General features: G+C 41.1%; 1 protein-coding gene across 1 annotated transcript in view; it reads right to left on the reverse strand.

Moving 5' to 3' along the window:
• Positions 1 to 7,557: 7,557 nt before the first annotated feature.
• The window catches only part of FECH (ferrochelatase), a 35,052-nt gene continuing 24,456 nt past the window's right edge, over positions 7,558 to 18,153 (reverse strand). Inside the window, exons 7-11 of the mRNA XM_019755318.3 lie at positions 15,180 to 15,278; positions 12,884 to 12,991; positions 12,306 to 12,470; positions 9,367 to 9,426; positions 7,558 to 8,890 (exon numbers count right to left, since the gene is read on the reverse strand). Of these exons, the coding sequence (XP_019610877.3) occupies positions 8,756 to 8,890; positions 9,367 to 9,426; positions 12,306 to 12,470; positions 12,884 to 12,991; positions 15,180 to 15,278 (567 nt within the window). The 3' untranslated portion in view covers positions 7,558 to 8,755. The remainder of the gene's footprint in view (positions 8,891 to 9,366; positions 9,427 to 12,305; positions 12,471 to 12,883; positions 12,992 to 15,179; positions 15,279 to 18,153) is intronic.

An 18,153-nucleotide genomic window follows, 5' to 3' on the forward strand; every position in this document is an offset into this window, starting at 1 on the left:
GCAAGTGACCAAAAGTAAACAGCAACAATGAACATAAAAGGCTGGACTAGAGAATTGATCCCTGACTCCTGGAGGCTCTGTGAGTGCTCTGAACTTCTAACATCCATTCTGCCATCATACTGTCTTCATAATACCCTCCTGAAAAAACAACAGTAAAATTCCACTTCCTAAAATAAAGAGAACAATACAGCACTGGTCTGCAAATCAGGTGAATAACACAAATTAATTATCGCTACCATCTATTGTACCTTTAACACACACGCACGTGCACACATACGTACTGCACTGTCCTAAATGCATTATGCATGTGATCTCATTTAATCCTCGTTTTAAAATCTGCAAAAATATCCTTTGATCCAGAAAATCCACTTCCAAAAATTTTTCCTATAGAAATATTCGAGGATACATCCAAAGATTTCATCTACAAGAATGTCTGCCAAATACAAGCAAAAAATGAAAATAAGTTCCAAAAATTGAGAGGGGTAAACAAATTACAATATATGCATAAAATATAATATTGTGTAGCCATTTAAAACTAAGTTGTAAAAGAATATATGACAAATAAAATATGTCCATGAGCTATTTATTCAGCAAGCAATACAGAGTATAGAAAAACAGGAACAACATGAATATTTTTATAAATGCCAAGTATGTTATACATTTGCATGTAAAATATGTGAGATGAGATTCATCAAAGTGTCCTAAGACTATGGGTAATTTATTTTATCCCTTCTTTTAAATCTGTCTTACTTTCTAATTTTTTATAATTTGTAATAGGAAAAATATTTTTTTTTTTAATTTGACCTAGGCATTATGTCCAAATAGCCCTAGATGCTAATTAACTTAATAATAGCCCATTTCACATACAAAGCCCTTACCGACTGCAACGTGGGGTTACACACTCAGCTGAGCCCCACAGGGACCTTTTCAGGTAGACAGAACCGGTGTTTTAGAATCCTGGAGATCTTCAAATATACAAAAACTATCAGAGAGAATAGTACAAAGAACGAGGAGCCTCCCCCTGTCTCTTGGGCAGGCAGCACACAGACCTGTCTGCAGAGGGGCTGCCCCCGGCTGCTGGCCCCAGGGCGTCTGCTCTGAGTTCTCTCTGTCCACTGGGGATTGCCGCTCCAACCGCTACATCTGAGGCTCTGAAGGCAATATACCTCGCTCTTCCTTTGGCTTCCCCCCCACCCCACCCCCCATGAGTGCTTAGGGTCTACAGGATTCTGCTCTACTCAGGACAGGGACTGGGGTGAGGGTATATTACAGAATATACGGTAAACAAAGTCTCTGACAGAGTCTGGAGTCAGCAGTGTGATGGAGCTGGCTCATGCTGGCTCAGGAAAGGCAATTATTGGCTTCTTTTCCCAACTCTGCCATCAGTGACACCACAAAGGTTAGCTTGGAATTGGCTGTGGAGGAAATATTTAGCTCTTGGAAATCAGCAAACACTATAAACCAGGGCCTTTTCCCCCACGCCAGAGAGCAGGTTGTTAAACAGTTACCCGCATACCACCATATAGTCTCAGAAACAGAAATCCATATATTGAAATGAGGGTCAGCCTATCCAGACCCTTCATTTACACCAGACTATGCCTGCATCAACTAAGGCAGGATGTGAACGTTGTTTGGAAATAACATATTATTCAGAAAACTCTTTCAATAGTTACAAACCTTGACAATTTGCCTACTCTTCATCCTTCTTGTGGCCACTTAAATTTGTCTCCTCTTGCTGTGTCCTCTTCACGTCAAAGAAAGACCATCTAGTGCACTTCCTTCTAAACTTAACAGGCCCAAACGGGAACAAGAAGCGTGCCCTGCTCCCTCAGGGTCCCTGGGCGAGGCGACTTGTTGCCTCTGCTCTGGCTCCCAGCCCTTGAGCCACCTCCACTGAGGCTTCTTGAACAATTTCTGCTCTTTCTTCACTCGGGGACAACTCAGCTGGGAGTGAAACTTGATCAGGAGATAATTTGGCCCAGATGGAGCTAATGCAGACAGAAATAACAAGCAGAAGCAGTCGGCAGCCCATATCCTTAGTCTGGGGGGATCCATTTAAACTTTTTTTGAGAGGTGACTGTACCCAAGCGGCTACTTACCTTCAGAATGCTACCTCATGTTGCACAGCTGCAATCAAACGTGTGAAGAGAGACATTCAGCTCTCAGGAAGGTAATGCCAGGCTAACCTTTCCTATTGGATAGCACAGGCTCAGCTGGGTACTTGGCCTTGAGGGTACACACAAGGGCTCAGCATAAAATCCTGAAGATAGCCCTCGCTCCTGAGGATCAAAGGATTGTAGTAAAGGATAACATGAGGCTGGAAACGAGTGAGAGCATCGCAGAAGCGCAGATGCAGGAGAGTGGAGTGGAGGTGGAAAGAGGTCTGAGGGACACAGAAAGGGGAACAGGCTGGATGGAGTTCGTCTCCATCTGGTCAAGTTCTGAGGCAGAGGAAGAGGTTGGCATGCACTGCTTGACACAGTCGTTTTTCTTTTTTTTTTCTTTTCTGTCAAGGACCTGACAGGAGAAAGACACAAATCAAAGAAATTGCTTGTCTGCAGAGCCCAGCCCTGCGCAAAGATCGCTTTGCTTCAGGAAAACCAGGAAGCGTGAAAACAGAGGTAGGCAGGCTATGAGGACCAGCCTGTGGTGAGAGGGTCGCTCAGGTGTCAGGAAGGACTTGGGCGCCATTCCGAAACCGGCTCCGGACACGGAGCTCGACTTCATTCCCTCCGGCTGTCACAGATGTCATAAGGTTTGGCCCACTGGAGAAACGGCCGGGAAGAAACCATCCTTGTAACAGAGAGGAGGCACTCAGAGGACCACTGCTAAGCTTAAGAATAGTGAATCATGTCCGCTGAACAAGTGCCAACTGCTGTGTGTGGCCCTCATTTGAGACAATTCTCCAGGGCCCAGTGAGATGAGAAGTGGAACAAAGCCCCACTCTTTAGCCCTTTGCTGTTGGAAAGTTCTCCTCCATCCATCCCTCTGGCTGGAATTGATTGGGAGAGTCACACCTTCACTTTTCAGGGATTCTGTTAGTACAACAGGCCTGTGGGATTTTGTTGGAGACAACTGGAATCTTCTAAAAAGATTAAAATACCTAGTCACCATGGGGTAGCTTCCACTCTAACTAGACAATGATAGATAGAAAGAGCTGCCTCTCTGTAGATAATGAATCTGGAGAACAATACAAGTATGCATTCCACATATATCATTTCTATCCTCCCAGAAAAGTTCCCTTTTCGGCAGTGTGCTGGTTAAATGGTCGCCAACCAGCACTCTGAAATAACAACCTATGCATATATATCTGTGAATGTATGTTTATTATAAATTTTACCAGTATAAAAGATGTAGGAAACACAATTCACAAATAATAATAAAATACACAGAATTCTTTACTATAAATTCCACATAGCTGATTGGTTCTCAAACAATCCTTTTGTTGATTTTTCCCAAGCTCTGGTGTCTGTAGCCAACCTACGGTTGCAACATGGTACTTCTGACATGATGTTGGTGTTTTTGCTTACATTAATGAGTAATGCAAACAGAAGGGGACATTTTCATATGTGGAAGCTTCACTTGGATAAATCAGATAATAGTTTTCATATGTGGAAGAGTATTTCCTCGAGACACAACTTTTAATCTGCATTATTAACCACTTTTCCATCCCTCTCATAAGTCTAAATAATCAACAAAACAATTAATCAAGTCCTAATTTGTAGCATTGCTGATTTCCACAGCGTAGAACGTCCTACTGCAGCCCATTTCAGCCTACCATCGTGATGTCACTGAACGAACCTGGAAAGAGACACAGTGGCCTATTATATCGAATTGCCACCAGATAGGTCCAATAGACAGAAATAACCTCTAGGACAAAGATAATAAAATATAGTAAAATAATTGGGAAGTGGCCAAGTTTGAGTACTTGTTACCTTTGTTTTTAATGCAATTTAATTGTAAATTATAGAATTTTTAAGGATTGCTGTGTTTAGCAACCTGAAAATTTAACAGTTGGCTCTCGAGAACCCGCACACCCCTGCTTGCACACCTGTGTAGCCTGTTCCATCCCATATATATAAACTTTTTTAAATAAGGAAAAAGTGAAAATACAAAATACTTCATGAATTCTCAGGGTGAAAACCTATTATTTCTTAAGATGTCAGGAAAGTAAAGCTTTAACCCAGAGAGGAGACTGGCAGGAGAAAAATTGGCCTATGTGTTCCCATTTCAGGAGCAGGCTGCTGCTAAGAGTGCGTAGAATGTCAGTGACAGCCATCAAGCAACCGGAAACAGGACCCAATTGCTGCCCAGGGGCTTCTAACAAAGGCCCAAACCAGGCTTTTTTCCAAAACTGTTTTTAATTCCAACATCCCTCTTAATGGCTTACTATAGGCTAATTTAGCCAGTAGTTGTTATACTAAAAATAGAAGCTAATGATTTCAGCTAAAAACAACTAAGCCGGTACTATCAAAGTATACTTATTAGAAGAAACCGATTATAACAGGGCACATTTGTTTTCCACTTCCTTTTCCCTGAAGAAAGGCTTAGTAAGATTCCCACATCGAAAGCAAAAGCATTTCTTCCTGTCCTGGCATCCTAGACTATTAGGAATGTGTTCTCTAGAGGGTACCCACTTCCCAGAGCTCGGCTGAGATTCAGCTCACGCAGGCAGGGGTGATCCCACAAAGGGGACTGGCCGCTATTGTTCACCACATCAGTGCCATTTGACAAATAATGACAGCATCACCTGATTTCTCTTGAGCACCCACGGGTACCCACCACACAGCTCGCTGCCATAGAGCTCGGCATACTTTATACTTTCCAAAGTAAGTGCATTTTGAAAAAAAGCATGATGTTTAAGGCAAAGATCAGATCAGAGCCATACCACACAACGGTCCAGCTGAAAGAAATCTAGCAAAGAAAAAAGAAAAAAATCAAGTTTTTGGGTGCCACTGTTTGAATTAACCAGGAATGCTAGAACGTAAGCACATGAAACTTCAATATACTGATGACATGATTAAATATTTTAACTGGCAACAATTCAAGCAGAATTCAGGTTTCTTGAGCCATCTGACATTCAGATTTAATCCATTTGATGTATGGTCCCTGAAACCTTAAGATACTTGTTTCTATAAAATGAATGCTGAGTGTCACAAAAAGCCACCTGGACTGGAGAAGTTACTGAAGAGGCTTCTTACGAAGGAATCCCAATTATTAGGCAATGAGAACAAAACTCCTAGGAATGATATTTACAAAGCCATTCTGGGGCATGACCTTGATTAAATGCTTTTAATTTTACAACTTTTAGAAATAATGAAAGCAACGATTAGCTTTTTGTCCTCTGAGGACTGCCCGTGCTGCTATGATTTTAATGTAGGGTACTAGTTTTAGTGGTAACTAGTTTAGTGGTAACTCAGAATTTTCTTTCCTAGCATATGACATCTCATTGGATTTCCCATTTCCACTTACTGTTGGGAAGCCTGTTCCTAATGCCATCTTCAGGACTCTGACAGAGGTGAAGGGCTTATGTTGAGGTACTCAAGCTGCGGTCAGAGGCTCCTGGCTTATGCACCTGTGCGTGTGCATGCGCACGCGTACAGACACATACGTAGGTGTCCGTTCTTTCTTAGGACCGCCAGCTCTAAATTCTGCCCTCCAGCTATAGCTACACAAGCTGACCCCTTACCCCAACCCATCCGGCCCCAAAGTGGAGGCGCAAACACAGCAGAGCTCGGAGGACTGCAGACCCGCGTCGCTACCTGCACTCGGTGAGTGCGCGTTTCCTGCTGCCCCCACTCAGTGGTGCGGGCTCCCCTTTGTGGTGTAACATGTTTTGGATAAACACAATGGCATCAGATTGAGCAAACGCTCTCTTGGATGCCTAAGTTAGGGTTTCATGAATGAAATACCCATTTATGTAAATGGATTAGCTGAGGGGAAAGAAATGTAGCTACTTTATTCTGCGACTCATCCCACCAAATCAGTGTACTTTCCCCCAAGAAAAAGAAGAAAACCTATTCTAAGAGAGCCGCTGAACACATAAATGATGTAAATTTAGGACTGTTGTTATAATATAATGTACCTTCTGGCAGGCTGAGTTTGGGCAACTTGGAGCAGAAAACCCACATAACCATTGTCTAAATAATTTCAGCCATAAGGGGAAAATTAACGGAATCCTAGCAAACTGTTATGTTCTGCGCATGGATTACTTGACCAAGGATATATATACTCCGAGGAAAAGGCATGGATTTTTACTTTTCAGTCAGCACCAACACACTTCTGATATACTGTTCAAGGGCTTTTAACAAGTTTAATTTCTCCTAATATGAAGCAAATTTTCTTTGAGTGCAAACATTTCTTTTTATTTTAGAAAGGCAAGTAGTTCCAGAATGCATTGTCAAGAATTCCTTGTACAGGCACCTGGGCCTTAGGTAACCCTGGCAAGCTAAACGGCCTCTTCATCGCAGCTCCTGCAAGTTTTCGGTAGAAGTTGATTCATCAATTAAAGCAAGGTCTGCAAATAAGTGCAGCTTGAAGAAACTGCTAGCAATGTATCACTAATGACCAGGGCAAACATTTGTATTTCAAAGTTGACAAACAGGATAACAATTCTCAAAGACTATTAGCCCTAGAAAGAGCAATTGCGGATTTTGTCCTACCAAATGCTACCCTTGCTTATGATGAGTCATAACCATCTATGGTTAATAACAGTCAAAGGTTAACACTTCTTAGAACAACAAATGCCATGGGCAGTGATCCCAATATACCCCATTTGCCTCTCATTACAAAGGCCAGTCTGGTCCCAACTCAGAATCAAGGATATCCAGACAGCTCAGTCATACTGTTAATTTGGATGTATCCTTAGCAAATGAGGGGCTTCATATACCCTAGCAAGAGCTCCTGAATTGGAGTTTTCTGCAACGTGTCCGTAATAATACATATTCGACTCTAAAGCAGTGGAAGTAGGGCAGGCCCTCAGGAAATTTCCTGAAGGAGGGAGAATGGCCACAAGCAGAACCTGACTTCCAGCGTCATGGCACTAACCCAGAGTATTCACTTCATGTGGGACAGTCACTCGAAGTCTGCCTTGAACCGAATCTTCAAAAAGCTGATGGAAACAAATGAGGAAAATTCTAAAGAACTACCTATTCCTTGTACCTTTCTCTGGAAACACAATCTAATAGGAAAACCAATTTGAAAAAAAATATATATAGATACTAGTCAGATTTCAGAGTCATTACCAGTGTGGGCAAACTATTAACTAAAGTGGATGGCATGTTTCTTTTCTCGTATTACAAAGTAAATTCTCATTTAATAATTTTGATTATTAACTAATTTGGATTAGTTTTAACAGAGAGCATAAATCAAACTGGCTAAAACGTGACCGATGTCATAATATGTATTAATATAGTAAGTCCTGAATATAGAAGATCTATGATTCTTCTAATACTTCCACTTTATAAACTGGCTTTTAAAAAAACATCAAAGAAATGCTCTTTTGAAGAACAAAGTTTTAGGGCAACGAGGAAAGACAAAGTAATCATTACAAATTCATTATGGATCCATCAGTGATTTTTTTAATCCATTTAAATCCAAGTATAGAAAATCAAACTCCGATCCTACATTATTTCTACATTTTTTAGAACAAGTTTTCACTCACAAATTCAAGGTTACAACGGCCTTAAAAATATCCACAGGAAAAGACTGACATGAAATACAATATGATGAATAGTTGTTGCATTAGGGTGGTTATTTTTCTTTTCTCTATTTTTCAAATTTCCTATAGTGTGTTATATAATTTCTGAAATAAAACATTGTAAGTTAAGAAAGAATTCAAGGTTATAAAACATGGTTGACTTTACAAAATAATTCTTCAAACAAACAGGAGGAAAGGAGACGTTCAACCAAGATAAAGAAGATGCCTGATGGAAAGGTTGACGGGGTCCTGGGAGATGCAGCTGATCATTAGCGTTTCCCAGCAGTGCTGTCCTTGGAGACAGGAAGCAGCAGGAGCCCCCTTTCCTGGGGCACACAGATTCCCACCAAGGCGTGGATGACAGGCGCTGCATTTCTACACATTTATTAGCCTTGTGTGCCTGGGGAATCGCAGAGCACTTTTGGAATCTGCCCTTGATTTGCTTTTATGGTGAGGAACAGTGAGGTTCACACTCAAGTACTGAAACAACCAGTAACAGTAACAGCACTGGCAAAAGCAGCCATTGCAGGCTACCACGCGGTCTCCCAGCATTCTGTAACCCACAGGCTTAGGAAAGATTAGGTACACCTCTTTTTCAAATTATATTTCATTTACTCAATTATGTTCTCAAAAAAAACACTCTATGCACAAGACTGTAAACAGATGCCCTTCACACTGACAGCCCCCAGAGGGGACTCCTAATACCCTTGCAGGTGGTTTTTTTGGGCAATAAAACTAAAATCTGTATTTAAAATATGTGTGCGTTTTGAAAGATAAATTTTTAAAACTCATTCTTCAAAGAGCCTAGTGGCCATTCCCAACTAGTAACTTTACCCACAGAGAGGGAATATAAATGCTCACTGTGTCTGTATATAAAAATAGAAAACCCTCAATACGGATTTCAGAGTCTGTTCCTCAAGGAATCACATGATATGCCAGAGGCTGTACGTGTACTCATGTAACTCCCTTCTTTGATCTCCAAGTACATCCTCCTCCACGGCCTCAGTGTCTGGAGGTCGGGCATTTGCCTAATCCCGCGGGGTCCTCTGGCAGGTGTCACAGCTGCTGGTTGGTGAAGAAGGATTTGGTCTCCCTGCAGACGGGATTGACACAGAGCGGACAGCTCAGAGTCAACTGCTTGGAGCACAGCTCGTTTGACTGGATGTGTGAGCGTACCAAGTCAGCCAGGGCCTGGAAGGCGGACAAGACGCAAAGATCCATCAGAAGCAAAAAGTCCGCTGTCTCCCCATGCATTTCCCCCTCCCATCTGCCCAGATAGTCATTATGGCTTGGGGTTTCTTTTAATCTGAATTATGAATCCTTTGAACCAAATTCTTTAATATTCTCCTTTCCCAAGAAGCTCCGCTTAGAGAAAACTTAAAATAGAGATTTGAGAAAATGAAATCCTCTTACCCCACCTGCTAACCCTTGTCTCTGAAAGGTGGGTTTGAAATTAGACATAGTTATAGGTGGGTAGAAATCAGAAAATTGGGGCTATCGAGAGGAAAAAAGGAGTGAGATGAGAGTATAAGGAATTCGATTTTATTTTTGTAATTAATTGGAACTCAAAATGTTCTAATATGTGAGAAAACCAATATTCTGTAAGAGTTTCTCAGAGGATTACTCTCCGATATGTTCTACTAAAATGGTTGTAATACTATAGATACCTTCGAGAACAATGGATTTCCATTAAGAGACTCTGCTCTTCTGATGTTTTCAACTCCACACTGAATCAAATGAGAAACGGGAGGAAAAACACGTACACATTTTATTTTCCTTTTTTTTTAAAAAAAAAAAAAGAAACTGACTGCTACCAAAAAAAAGCAAATAAACAAACACATACAGACATACGCATATACAACTCAAAGTCTTACTTCAAAAGAGTTCCTGGACTGCTCAGAAATGAATAGTCGCAGGGCCAAGCACATATGCTGCTTTTCACCTCTGTTATCATAAAATTGCTCTTCAATTTCTATTCTTTCCCGCACCCCATTACCTTCCCAGGTGCTTTGTTTCCAAACCATTTTTGAAGTTGTATTTGATAGGATCCCCAAGTAATTTAAATCTGCTTACCCTTCTTTTTTTATTGTACCTCTATAACGCATACCTGTATAGACTCTACCTAAGCACAATGTTGCTTTAATTAAGTAAATTTTTATATCTGTTTTGATTCCAAGTGCTAAAAGAGGTAATTAATTTAATGTACATGTAACCTAGATTGGATCCAATTCAGTTTGGGATTTTAAATATACTCTTACATTTAGAAATCTAAAATAAAAATCTGAGGATTGTTTCACTACCATTCCTGCTCCCCTTTCCAAAAATATTCAGTTAATTACCCCCCAAGTAAGTGAGAAATATCTCATTATTATTTACTCAGGTAATTAGGATCTTCTCTTTCCCTTTCTAAAATGCTGATGCTTTTCAGTTGTTTTATATTTTATGTTAGCATTAACATCAGGAGACTGGCATGGGGAAAACGCTGAGATTCAGCAAACATATAGTTCTCAACTTAAAAAGAGACTGTAGGGGCGGCAGGATGGCCCAGATGGTTAGAGCGCGAGCTCTCAACAACAAGGTTGCCCGTTCAATTCCCAAATGGGATGGTGAGCTGTGCCCCCAGCAACTAAAGATTGAAAACGGCAACTGGACTTGGAGCTGAGCTGCGCCCTCCACAACTAGATTGAAGGACAACAACTTGGAGTTGAAGGGCCCTGGAGAAGCACACTGTTCCCCAATAAAAGACAAAAAAGAAAGACTGTATTCTCAAACTTCCTGGAGAATTCAGTAGCAGCATAGTAACCAGTGTTGGCAAACTGTGTTCTCAAACACTGCTGATGGGAGAGTTAAAGGATACATTTCTGGAGGGCAATCCAGTAAAATACACACATCAACATTTCAATTCCTAGGAATTTATGCTAACAAAACAGTGGGAAAAATAAAAAAGAAAACGATGTTTATTACAGAGCAGTTTATGACAACAAAAAGTTAGAAACATCTTTAATGTATACTAATCAAGAATTTGTTAAAAATAATTACATAGATCTAATTATATTTATTGATTTGGGTCCATAATATATTTTTAAGAAAAAATATAAAATACCATTTTTGTTAAACGTGTGGAAGAATACCATTTTAATTAAAATACACACACATTTAGAGGAGAAGGGGCCTTATTTTTATAAAATAGCAACATATTATGTCTGAGGGTAAGATTCTGAGTGACTTCTACTCTCTCTGTTATACTTCTCTCAACTGTCCGAACTCTTTATTATTTTTATTATCAAAAAAGCAATAAATTATTTCTATTTGAGGAAAAAATTCAAAACACTTTTAAAAGAAAGTCAGTTGTTTTAAACGCTGTATATTCTCCCATCAAAATAATGAAATAAATTGTAGCTAGGTGGTTTTCTTTATTCGCTATATGGATGAATTTATTACTCACGAATAATCCATTTGATTACTAAGGAATGACCTCAGTTTAGTAATATGAATGAATATGAATTATCGTTCAATACAAACAAAAACTTGTTTTCTATATGCACTATATTTGCACTGAAGTCTTTTCAGCAAGCTCACAATTAGTCAAGGTCAAAGTGAGATAACAGAAGGCATTTTTAAATGAAATCCATAGATAACCCTGCAAACCCATTGTAGCCAATTACAACTTTCCCTTAAATTCTTTATCAGAACTATAGACAAGTAATGGAGGCCCCCTCTAACTTCCTCAGTGCTTGCATGCTGACCAGCAAGTATACACAAAAATCTGTGGGGTTGGGTACTGGCTAAAGTTCTCCCCTGGCCCACTCTCCACCCTGCCCTGCACCTGCCACCCAGTCCCAGGGACAATGAAGTATCCTTTGAGGCCAGCCCTCCATCAATCACACATGGGATGAGCAGGACCAGGAGTTCTGGCAGAAGATGACAGGGGAAGGGCTTCTTGGGTCCCACAAGGGCTTCCAAAATTCCCATAGAAATAATGCTATAAATTGAACTCAAGTTTCAGGCTGGCTCTCGGAAGCTATGAGATGGGTGAACAATTGTTTTTCTCTACTCTGAGTGACAACTCACATCCATCTTACATTATTTGTTATTTCAATAATCAGATTGATCACAACACAGTAGCAAACAGCTAATTGAGTGCATAAAAGGGTAGCCAAGAAAATTATCACACATACTGCTTCAGTATTCATTCCATGCTCTTCTCTTAAATGACCATGAAACCCAATGAGAAGCAGGGTAATAGCCCGAAGTAAAGGGCACTGTTAAGGAATGATAGAAAATTTTTTCCTCCAAATTGGTGAGACGTACAATTATTTTTTCTTAAGGAAATACAGTTATTACTTTCAGGTTGTACAGGAAGTCAAACTAAAAAACCATGCTGCCACTCACAGTGGGCCACCTGGTTTCAGAAAGGCACAACGGTGTTTCCCCTGACAAGAAATTGACTGGGTATGTTCAGATTATTACTCTGATTAAGTATTCAGAACGAGGGGGACGCAGTACATGCAAACATATACACCAAACAATATTTCTGAATGATATAATTAGACCACTACAGAGAACAAATCACAGTGGGATTAGGAAACCAGACGGTGGCACTTACCTCGTTAGCCAGAACCTGAGAGTACTCGATGTCCAGTTCATAGAGGGTTTCAATGTGATCGCTGGTAAACGCTATCGGCACCAGAAGGATGTTCTTCCAGCCCCTCTCACAAAGCCCTTTGATAGTCTCGTCTGTTTGAGGCCCCAGCCAGGGCATCGGACCAACCTGCGAGCAAGGAGGATGAATGCAGACAGGGACCACTCCTCCCGTGTGTCCACGGCACGCCACAGCCCACTGCCACCTCCCTTCACAGCGAGGGCCTTACAGGTGTGAATGGCTTACACCTGCTTTCATGGGTTTTGGTATTTCCACACTAACGCTTAAATCCTTCTAGAAGTTGGCAGAATGCAAATAATTTCTGTCATTACAACTGAAAACAGTATGCTAAGTCCATGGAACTCAGCTAGTCACTTGATTTCCCCTTCCATCTTGCTTGCAGAGTTCTGACCGTGGTGAGTAATCAGGTTACATAACATTCGGTCTATATGAAAGAGCCAAATGTCATCGTTTTATACCTAGTCCTAAAACACACGTCCACAAAAGAGCTGACTGCCGGCAAACGTGTGGAAGCCACCTACCTTGGACTGCCAGACAAGTCGGTAGGGGTTGGAGTAACCCAGCTTCTCCATGACTCTCTGGACAGTGGCGCCCACCTCCTGAGGATAGGGGTCCCCTCTGTTGACCACCTGCAGCAGAGACACACAGGTGTACAGACGCCAACACTGTGGAGGGTTCTGAGAACCTCCAACAGCACAGGGAGATGGCGTGAGCCCTGCAGACTGCTCCCCTTCTGTCTTCTGCACCAATGGCAACAATAGGAACTCAATCCCCGAAGTTCCTTGAATCCATTTCTTCATTGGCTGAAGGAGGACACTACACTTGATCATCTCTGAAGCCCTACGAATACGTCAGATTCTGTGTTCCATATTATTCACGGGATACTGACAATGTACACGCCAGTAAGTAGATGCTAATGTGGAAGGAATAAGGGAAATATAAAGTCGTCATCAGAACAGCACGGAAACAACTGCCACAGGCAAGCTCCACGGATGGGTGCTAAAATCAGAGGGCAAGAGCCTGAGAAAGAACAAGACATTTGCATAGTCTGGAAGAATCCCCCCGGAGATGTTTTCAATTACAAAGAGAAAAAGAGTAACTATACAATGGACAAATCCAGCAGACATCACCTTCGACAAATGACCACAGATCACAACTCCAGCAGTAAGTCATACATATGGCCATCATGTACCTCGGCCATGATGCACTGAGAAGGACGGATCCCCCGGGGGGCTCTTCCCTGTGACACAGAACCTCAGTCTAATCGTGCGAACACACCAGCTACCTCCACACGGAGGAGCACGTGAAGAAATAACTGACATTCTACAAAATCACTCTTCAAAAATACCCACGTCATGAAAACAAGGACAGTGTGAGGTTCTTGGCTCTGACCCCTCGACTGTGGTTATGTGCAATGTCCACATTGGGCAAAGCTACGCAGAGGAGATGTGGCGACTCTCTGTTCTTGCAAATTTTCGGTGAAGTCTAAAATTATTTCACATACGTTTTTAAAAAGTCGTGAAGAGGACGGAAAGTCACTAGAGGCAAGTGCAGCGGAAAAGAAGAGCTTGCTTGGTCAGTTTTCTTCCTCAGCAGTCCCACACTGTCCTGTCCCCAACCCCTTTCTTATTCTCATGACTTCTTGGCATTCCTCAGGGCAGAGGAAAAAAAAAAAATCACAAACAAACCTGGAAGCAGCATGCTCAGTCCTGGAGGGAAAAAAGGGAAGCGAGGCCGAGGGTGAGAGAAGAGAAGGCAGCACCTGGAAACGTTCATGGATAAAAATGTGTTTCCTCCTTTCCCAGTTCAAGAGCTTCCCTTCTGGCACTTCAGACATGGCCTCATCACACATAGGACAGTTATAAATAGGATGAGGGAGGAGAAGGAAGATGGCCATGTGAAGAGGATTTGCATAACACAAGAAAAGAGAATGTGAACCTGTTCAAAGAAAACAGGCAGGCTTCCAGAAGCCAGAAATCTATCTCCAGAGCCACATACTGCTGAAATGGCAACGGCTTAGTTGAGATGGAGGAGTGGAAAAGCTGCAAAGGGCTCAACCCTGGTGACCACCAGGTGGCAGTAAAGACCAATTAGAAGAGTGCCCCAGACACAAGTTGACTCCATTAATCCTGGAGTTAAAACCTTAACCACACCTTATGAAAATGTAATTCCCCACCTCTCCAGCTTTGAAAGCAGTGTCTGTAGGACACGATGCTACTTCTGAGATCACAAAGCTGGCTGCTCATTCCAGACACTTCTATATATCACAGCACACAAGCTTGATCATTCTCATTTCTAAAATTATAATAGCTATGGCACGATGCAGTATTTTGATGAACAGCCAGTGTAATATGATAAACTAAAGAGCAATCAATCACAACTTGATACACTCTATTGTCACTTGCCAAAGTGTGGTCCTTAGTCTGAGGGAGTTAAAAATGGCCATCGCTTCCTGGAATTCAAACTGCCCCATCAAGTCTGGAGGACACAATAGTGGGATTGAACGTGCTTGGTCTGAAGGAGGTCCTATGATTCCAGTTCATGGAAATCCATATTCTTTTAACTGTCCCACTTATTTAAAATTTTTAGATATGAATATATCTTCAAGTTATAATCTTTATATTATAAATTATAAATATTATAATTTGAATGAGTTATTAGGTTTCAAGAAGTAAGTCGAGTTACATGAGCACCACGTTAAGTCAGATTTCAGAATTCATCCTTGCACTGGGCTTCGGACGTTCTGGAAGCTGGGTCCAGGTGGCACATTTAGAAATCTCTTACCACAAGGTCATCTGACAAAGTGTTCTTACTTACGGACATTGGCAGTGAGTGAGCAGAAAAAAGGATGACCACCTCGCTTCTCTTCTCCAGTGGAAAATGGTCCAGTTCTTTCAGAATGTGGTCTGCAAAGCACTGCGGGAATAACCACAAAGGGGGATCGGGAGAACATGGGAAGCAAGAAATGGAAGGAAAAGAGAGTATTTTTTACATGAGAGCTACACCAAATATCTCAGAGTAACCCTCAACAATCGGAACCCTCTTTTTTTTAAAAAAAAACTGCAAACAGTACAGTCTCTCCTGCTTTGGTTCCTCATCAAAATGGCTCATAACAGTTTCAGGGGCCGAGGGAATTTGATGGGAAACTTCTGACGCTTGCTAATGGCTCACTGAAAATGAACGCGCTGGAGCTGCTTCCCCTCGGGAGGAACAGGGCACACTTCCAGATGGAAAGAAAACACAGATGGGAAGGAGAAGTTGTTTTAAGACCTCCGATTTGCTCGGTTAGCAGGAAAACAGCTTACAGGGTCTTTCTAAATCTCCTTAGTTTGGCTTTCAGGCATATTGCATTAAAATACATTAGACAGAAATAGTAGAGGAATAAAAAAATATCTATTTTTATGACCATTTCCTTCTGAGCCCAGTATCCTCACTGAGTCAATCTTCATAAAACAGATGAGAGGTTGTACAACCCTCATTAAATTCACAGAGGGGGGAAAAGATGCGGCCGACTTGGGGGCCCATTCAGTCCCATCTGTGGAACTTGGGCTAGAACGCAGGCTCCACCTCCTCCCCCAAATCTCTGTCCACCAGACCAGTTAATTCCCTTCGTCTAGTTGGCACTTTCTGATTCACATCAATAGGTGCTGAAATACCAGCTCTGAAGAGGCTTGCTTTCATCTTACACTTTAATCATTCTTTGTCATTTCACTTATAAAGCAAATGCTACAGAGGACATTAACGGGTCAATGGACACAATTCTAATATGAACATAGATTAGATAAATTAATCAATGTTAAATGTACTGAAGTTGAATATTGTACCATGGTTATGGAAGAAAATATCACTGCTATTTAGGTGTAAAGGGTGATATCTGTCATATATACATGAAACTTATTCAGGAGAGTTACGTATATGTAACACATATACATACACACAGAGATAAATAATAATACATGAATCTAGGCAAAGAACAGAGATCAGAGTTCTGTATACTATTCTTCGTCTTGTAACTTTTCTGCATATTGGAAATGATTTCCAAATAAAAAGGTTTTTAAAACATTATACAGGACAATTTACCAGAACCATGTAAATTTGTACTTGTTGGTATTTGGATATATCAGTAGTTAATAGTATAGGATGAGCAAATTATTCCCCAGTAAAGATTGAGATGGTATTAATCTTTCCAGAGCCTTCAAAATGGGGTAAACAAATGCCTAAGAAGGCAAAACAGGTGCCGAGAGAGTTAGTTCCCTTTTCAAAATGCATAATTTACTTACAGAGTAAACGTGATAGGATTAGACACCAACAAAAACAGTATTTTCTGGTGGTCTTTGCAGTGTTTGGAAACTAAGGATGCTCAGAGAGGATTATTTTTGCACAAAAGCCTAGATAAGGAGGCCCCTGCAAAGTTTACCTAACAGCCTGGAACATCCATTTACTCCAATTATTCCAACAGCGAGACAACAATCGTACAATGACTATTTTTAATAATTGCTACCTACAATAAGTAGAAATGTAGATTTAAAATATTCACAGTTTTAGTTTTTAACTCTATTTTTAGTTTTAGTTTAGTTTGGGTCTTTTTCTATTTCTGCTAGATATCCAATCACCTCATGTAATCTACATAATATTAAGAATGAAATCTATACATTTTTGTTTCCGAAAAATTTTAGTATTTTTCTTTTTCACGTCTTGCAAAACTACAAGTACAAACACAATTTGCGATGGCTGACAACAGAGGCTAAGCCATCGCCAAAAGTGAGGAGCGGTGGGCAAGCAGAGGTGCTACTCATAGCATCTAAAATCCATCTGTAGAATTTTCTACGCGCAATCCCCGAGCAGAATGAAAGAGGCAGGCGGCTCTCAGAGCCTTCAATCACACCATCTAGGAGGGCAGATAAATGCCTCTACAATTCCCTTTCATTTTATGAACGAGACTTCGTCAGTTAAGAGACCTTTCTATCTTTCAGCTTCCCCCCTTTTCAAAGGGCTGAATTTTAATGCAAATCTAATTACTCACTGGATCGCGGCCGGCAGATGCTGTGCAGATCCTCGGTTCCCTGCAACCACATGTCAGGGCTGACCTGAAACACCCCTCGTTTCCAACCAGCGGCCTCCAAGAGCAAAACAGGGCACGCCGGGGCTTCCGGCGGTCCTGACGGGACCCAGCAGCACAGCAAACGAGGGTGGGGGGGACACTGAGGCCCAAACTACACCCATCCCTAAGGGAGGACGCCGGCTTTTCACTTTTTACTTGAAACGGGTTTCAACCTAAGGGTTAACCCTTGACATCACCTAAGCGCCTAAGAACCTAGTCAGCGCTGGGGAGAGCGGCCTGCTTTTAACGTCTAGCACCATCTAGTGGTTGCAGATTTTAAGTGATCCCAAGCTTTTAAAAAAAGGAGTTAAGGTATTTTAAAGAAAAGGGTGTTAAGGTATTTTGCCAGAGAATGTCCAACGAATGAAACATAAACTGGATGAAATCTAAATCACTTAATATTTCTCCTACCTAAACTAACTCTAACTTTCACCGACAGAACAAAATTATATTTACATGATTTAGAGTAATTACCATTAGCACTCTCATATTCAAAGGGCAAAAAAAAGAAAAACACCAATTCAAAGCTATTGGCTTTAGAACTGTAATTTTAACTCATTCTCCTAAAAGCAAGCATCTGTTAATATAAATACTATAAATATAAATTACATAGGAGAAATTTCAAATTTCTAATATATGAAATTTTCTCAATTGAAATGTTAAACTGATTTTCATGTCTCGGAACATGTA

Source organism: Rhinolophus sinicus, chromosome 4 (genome assembly GCF_057876585.1).
Source record: "Rhinolophus sinicus isolate RSI-liver-muscle chromosome 4, RSI-T2T, whole genome shotgun sequence".
Taxonomy (NCBI): Eukaryota; Metazoa; Chordata; class Mammalia; order Chiroptera; family Rhinolophidae; genus Rhinolophus; species Rhinolophus sinicus.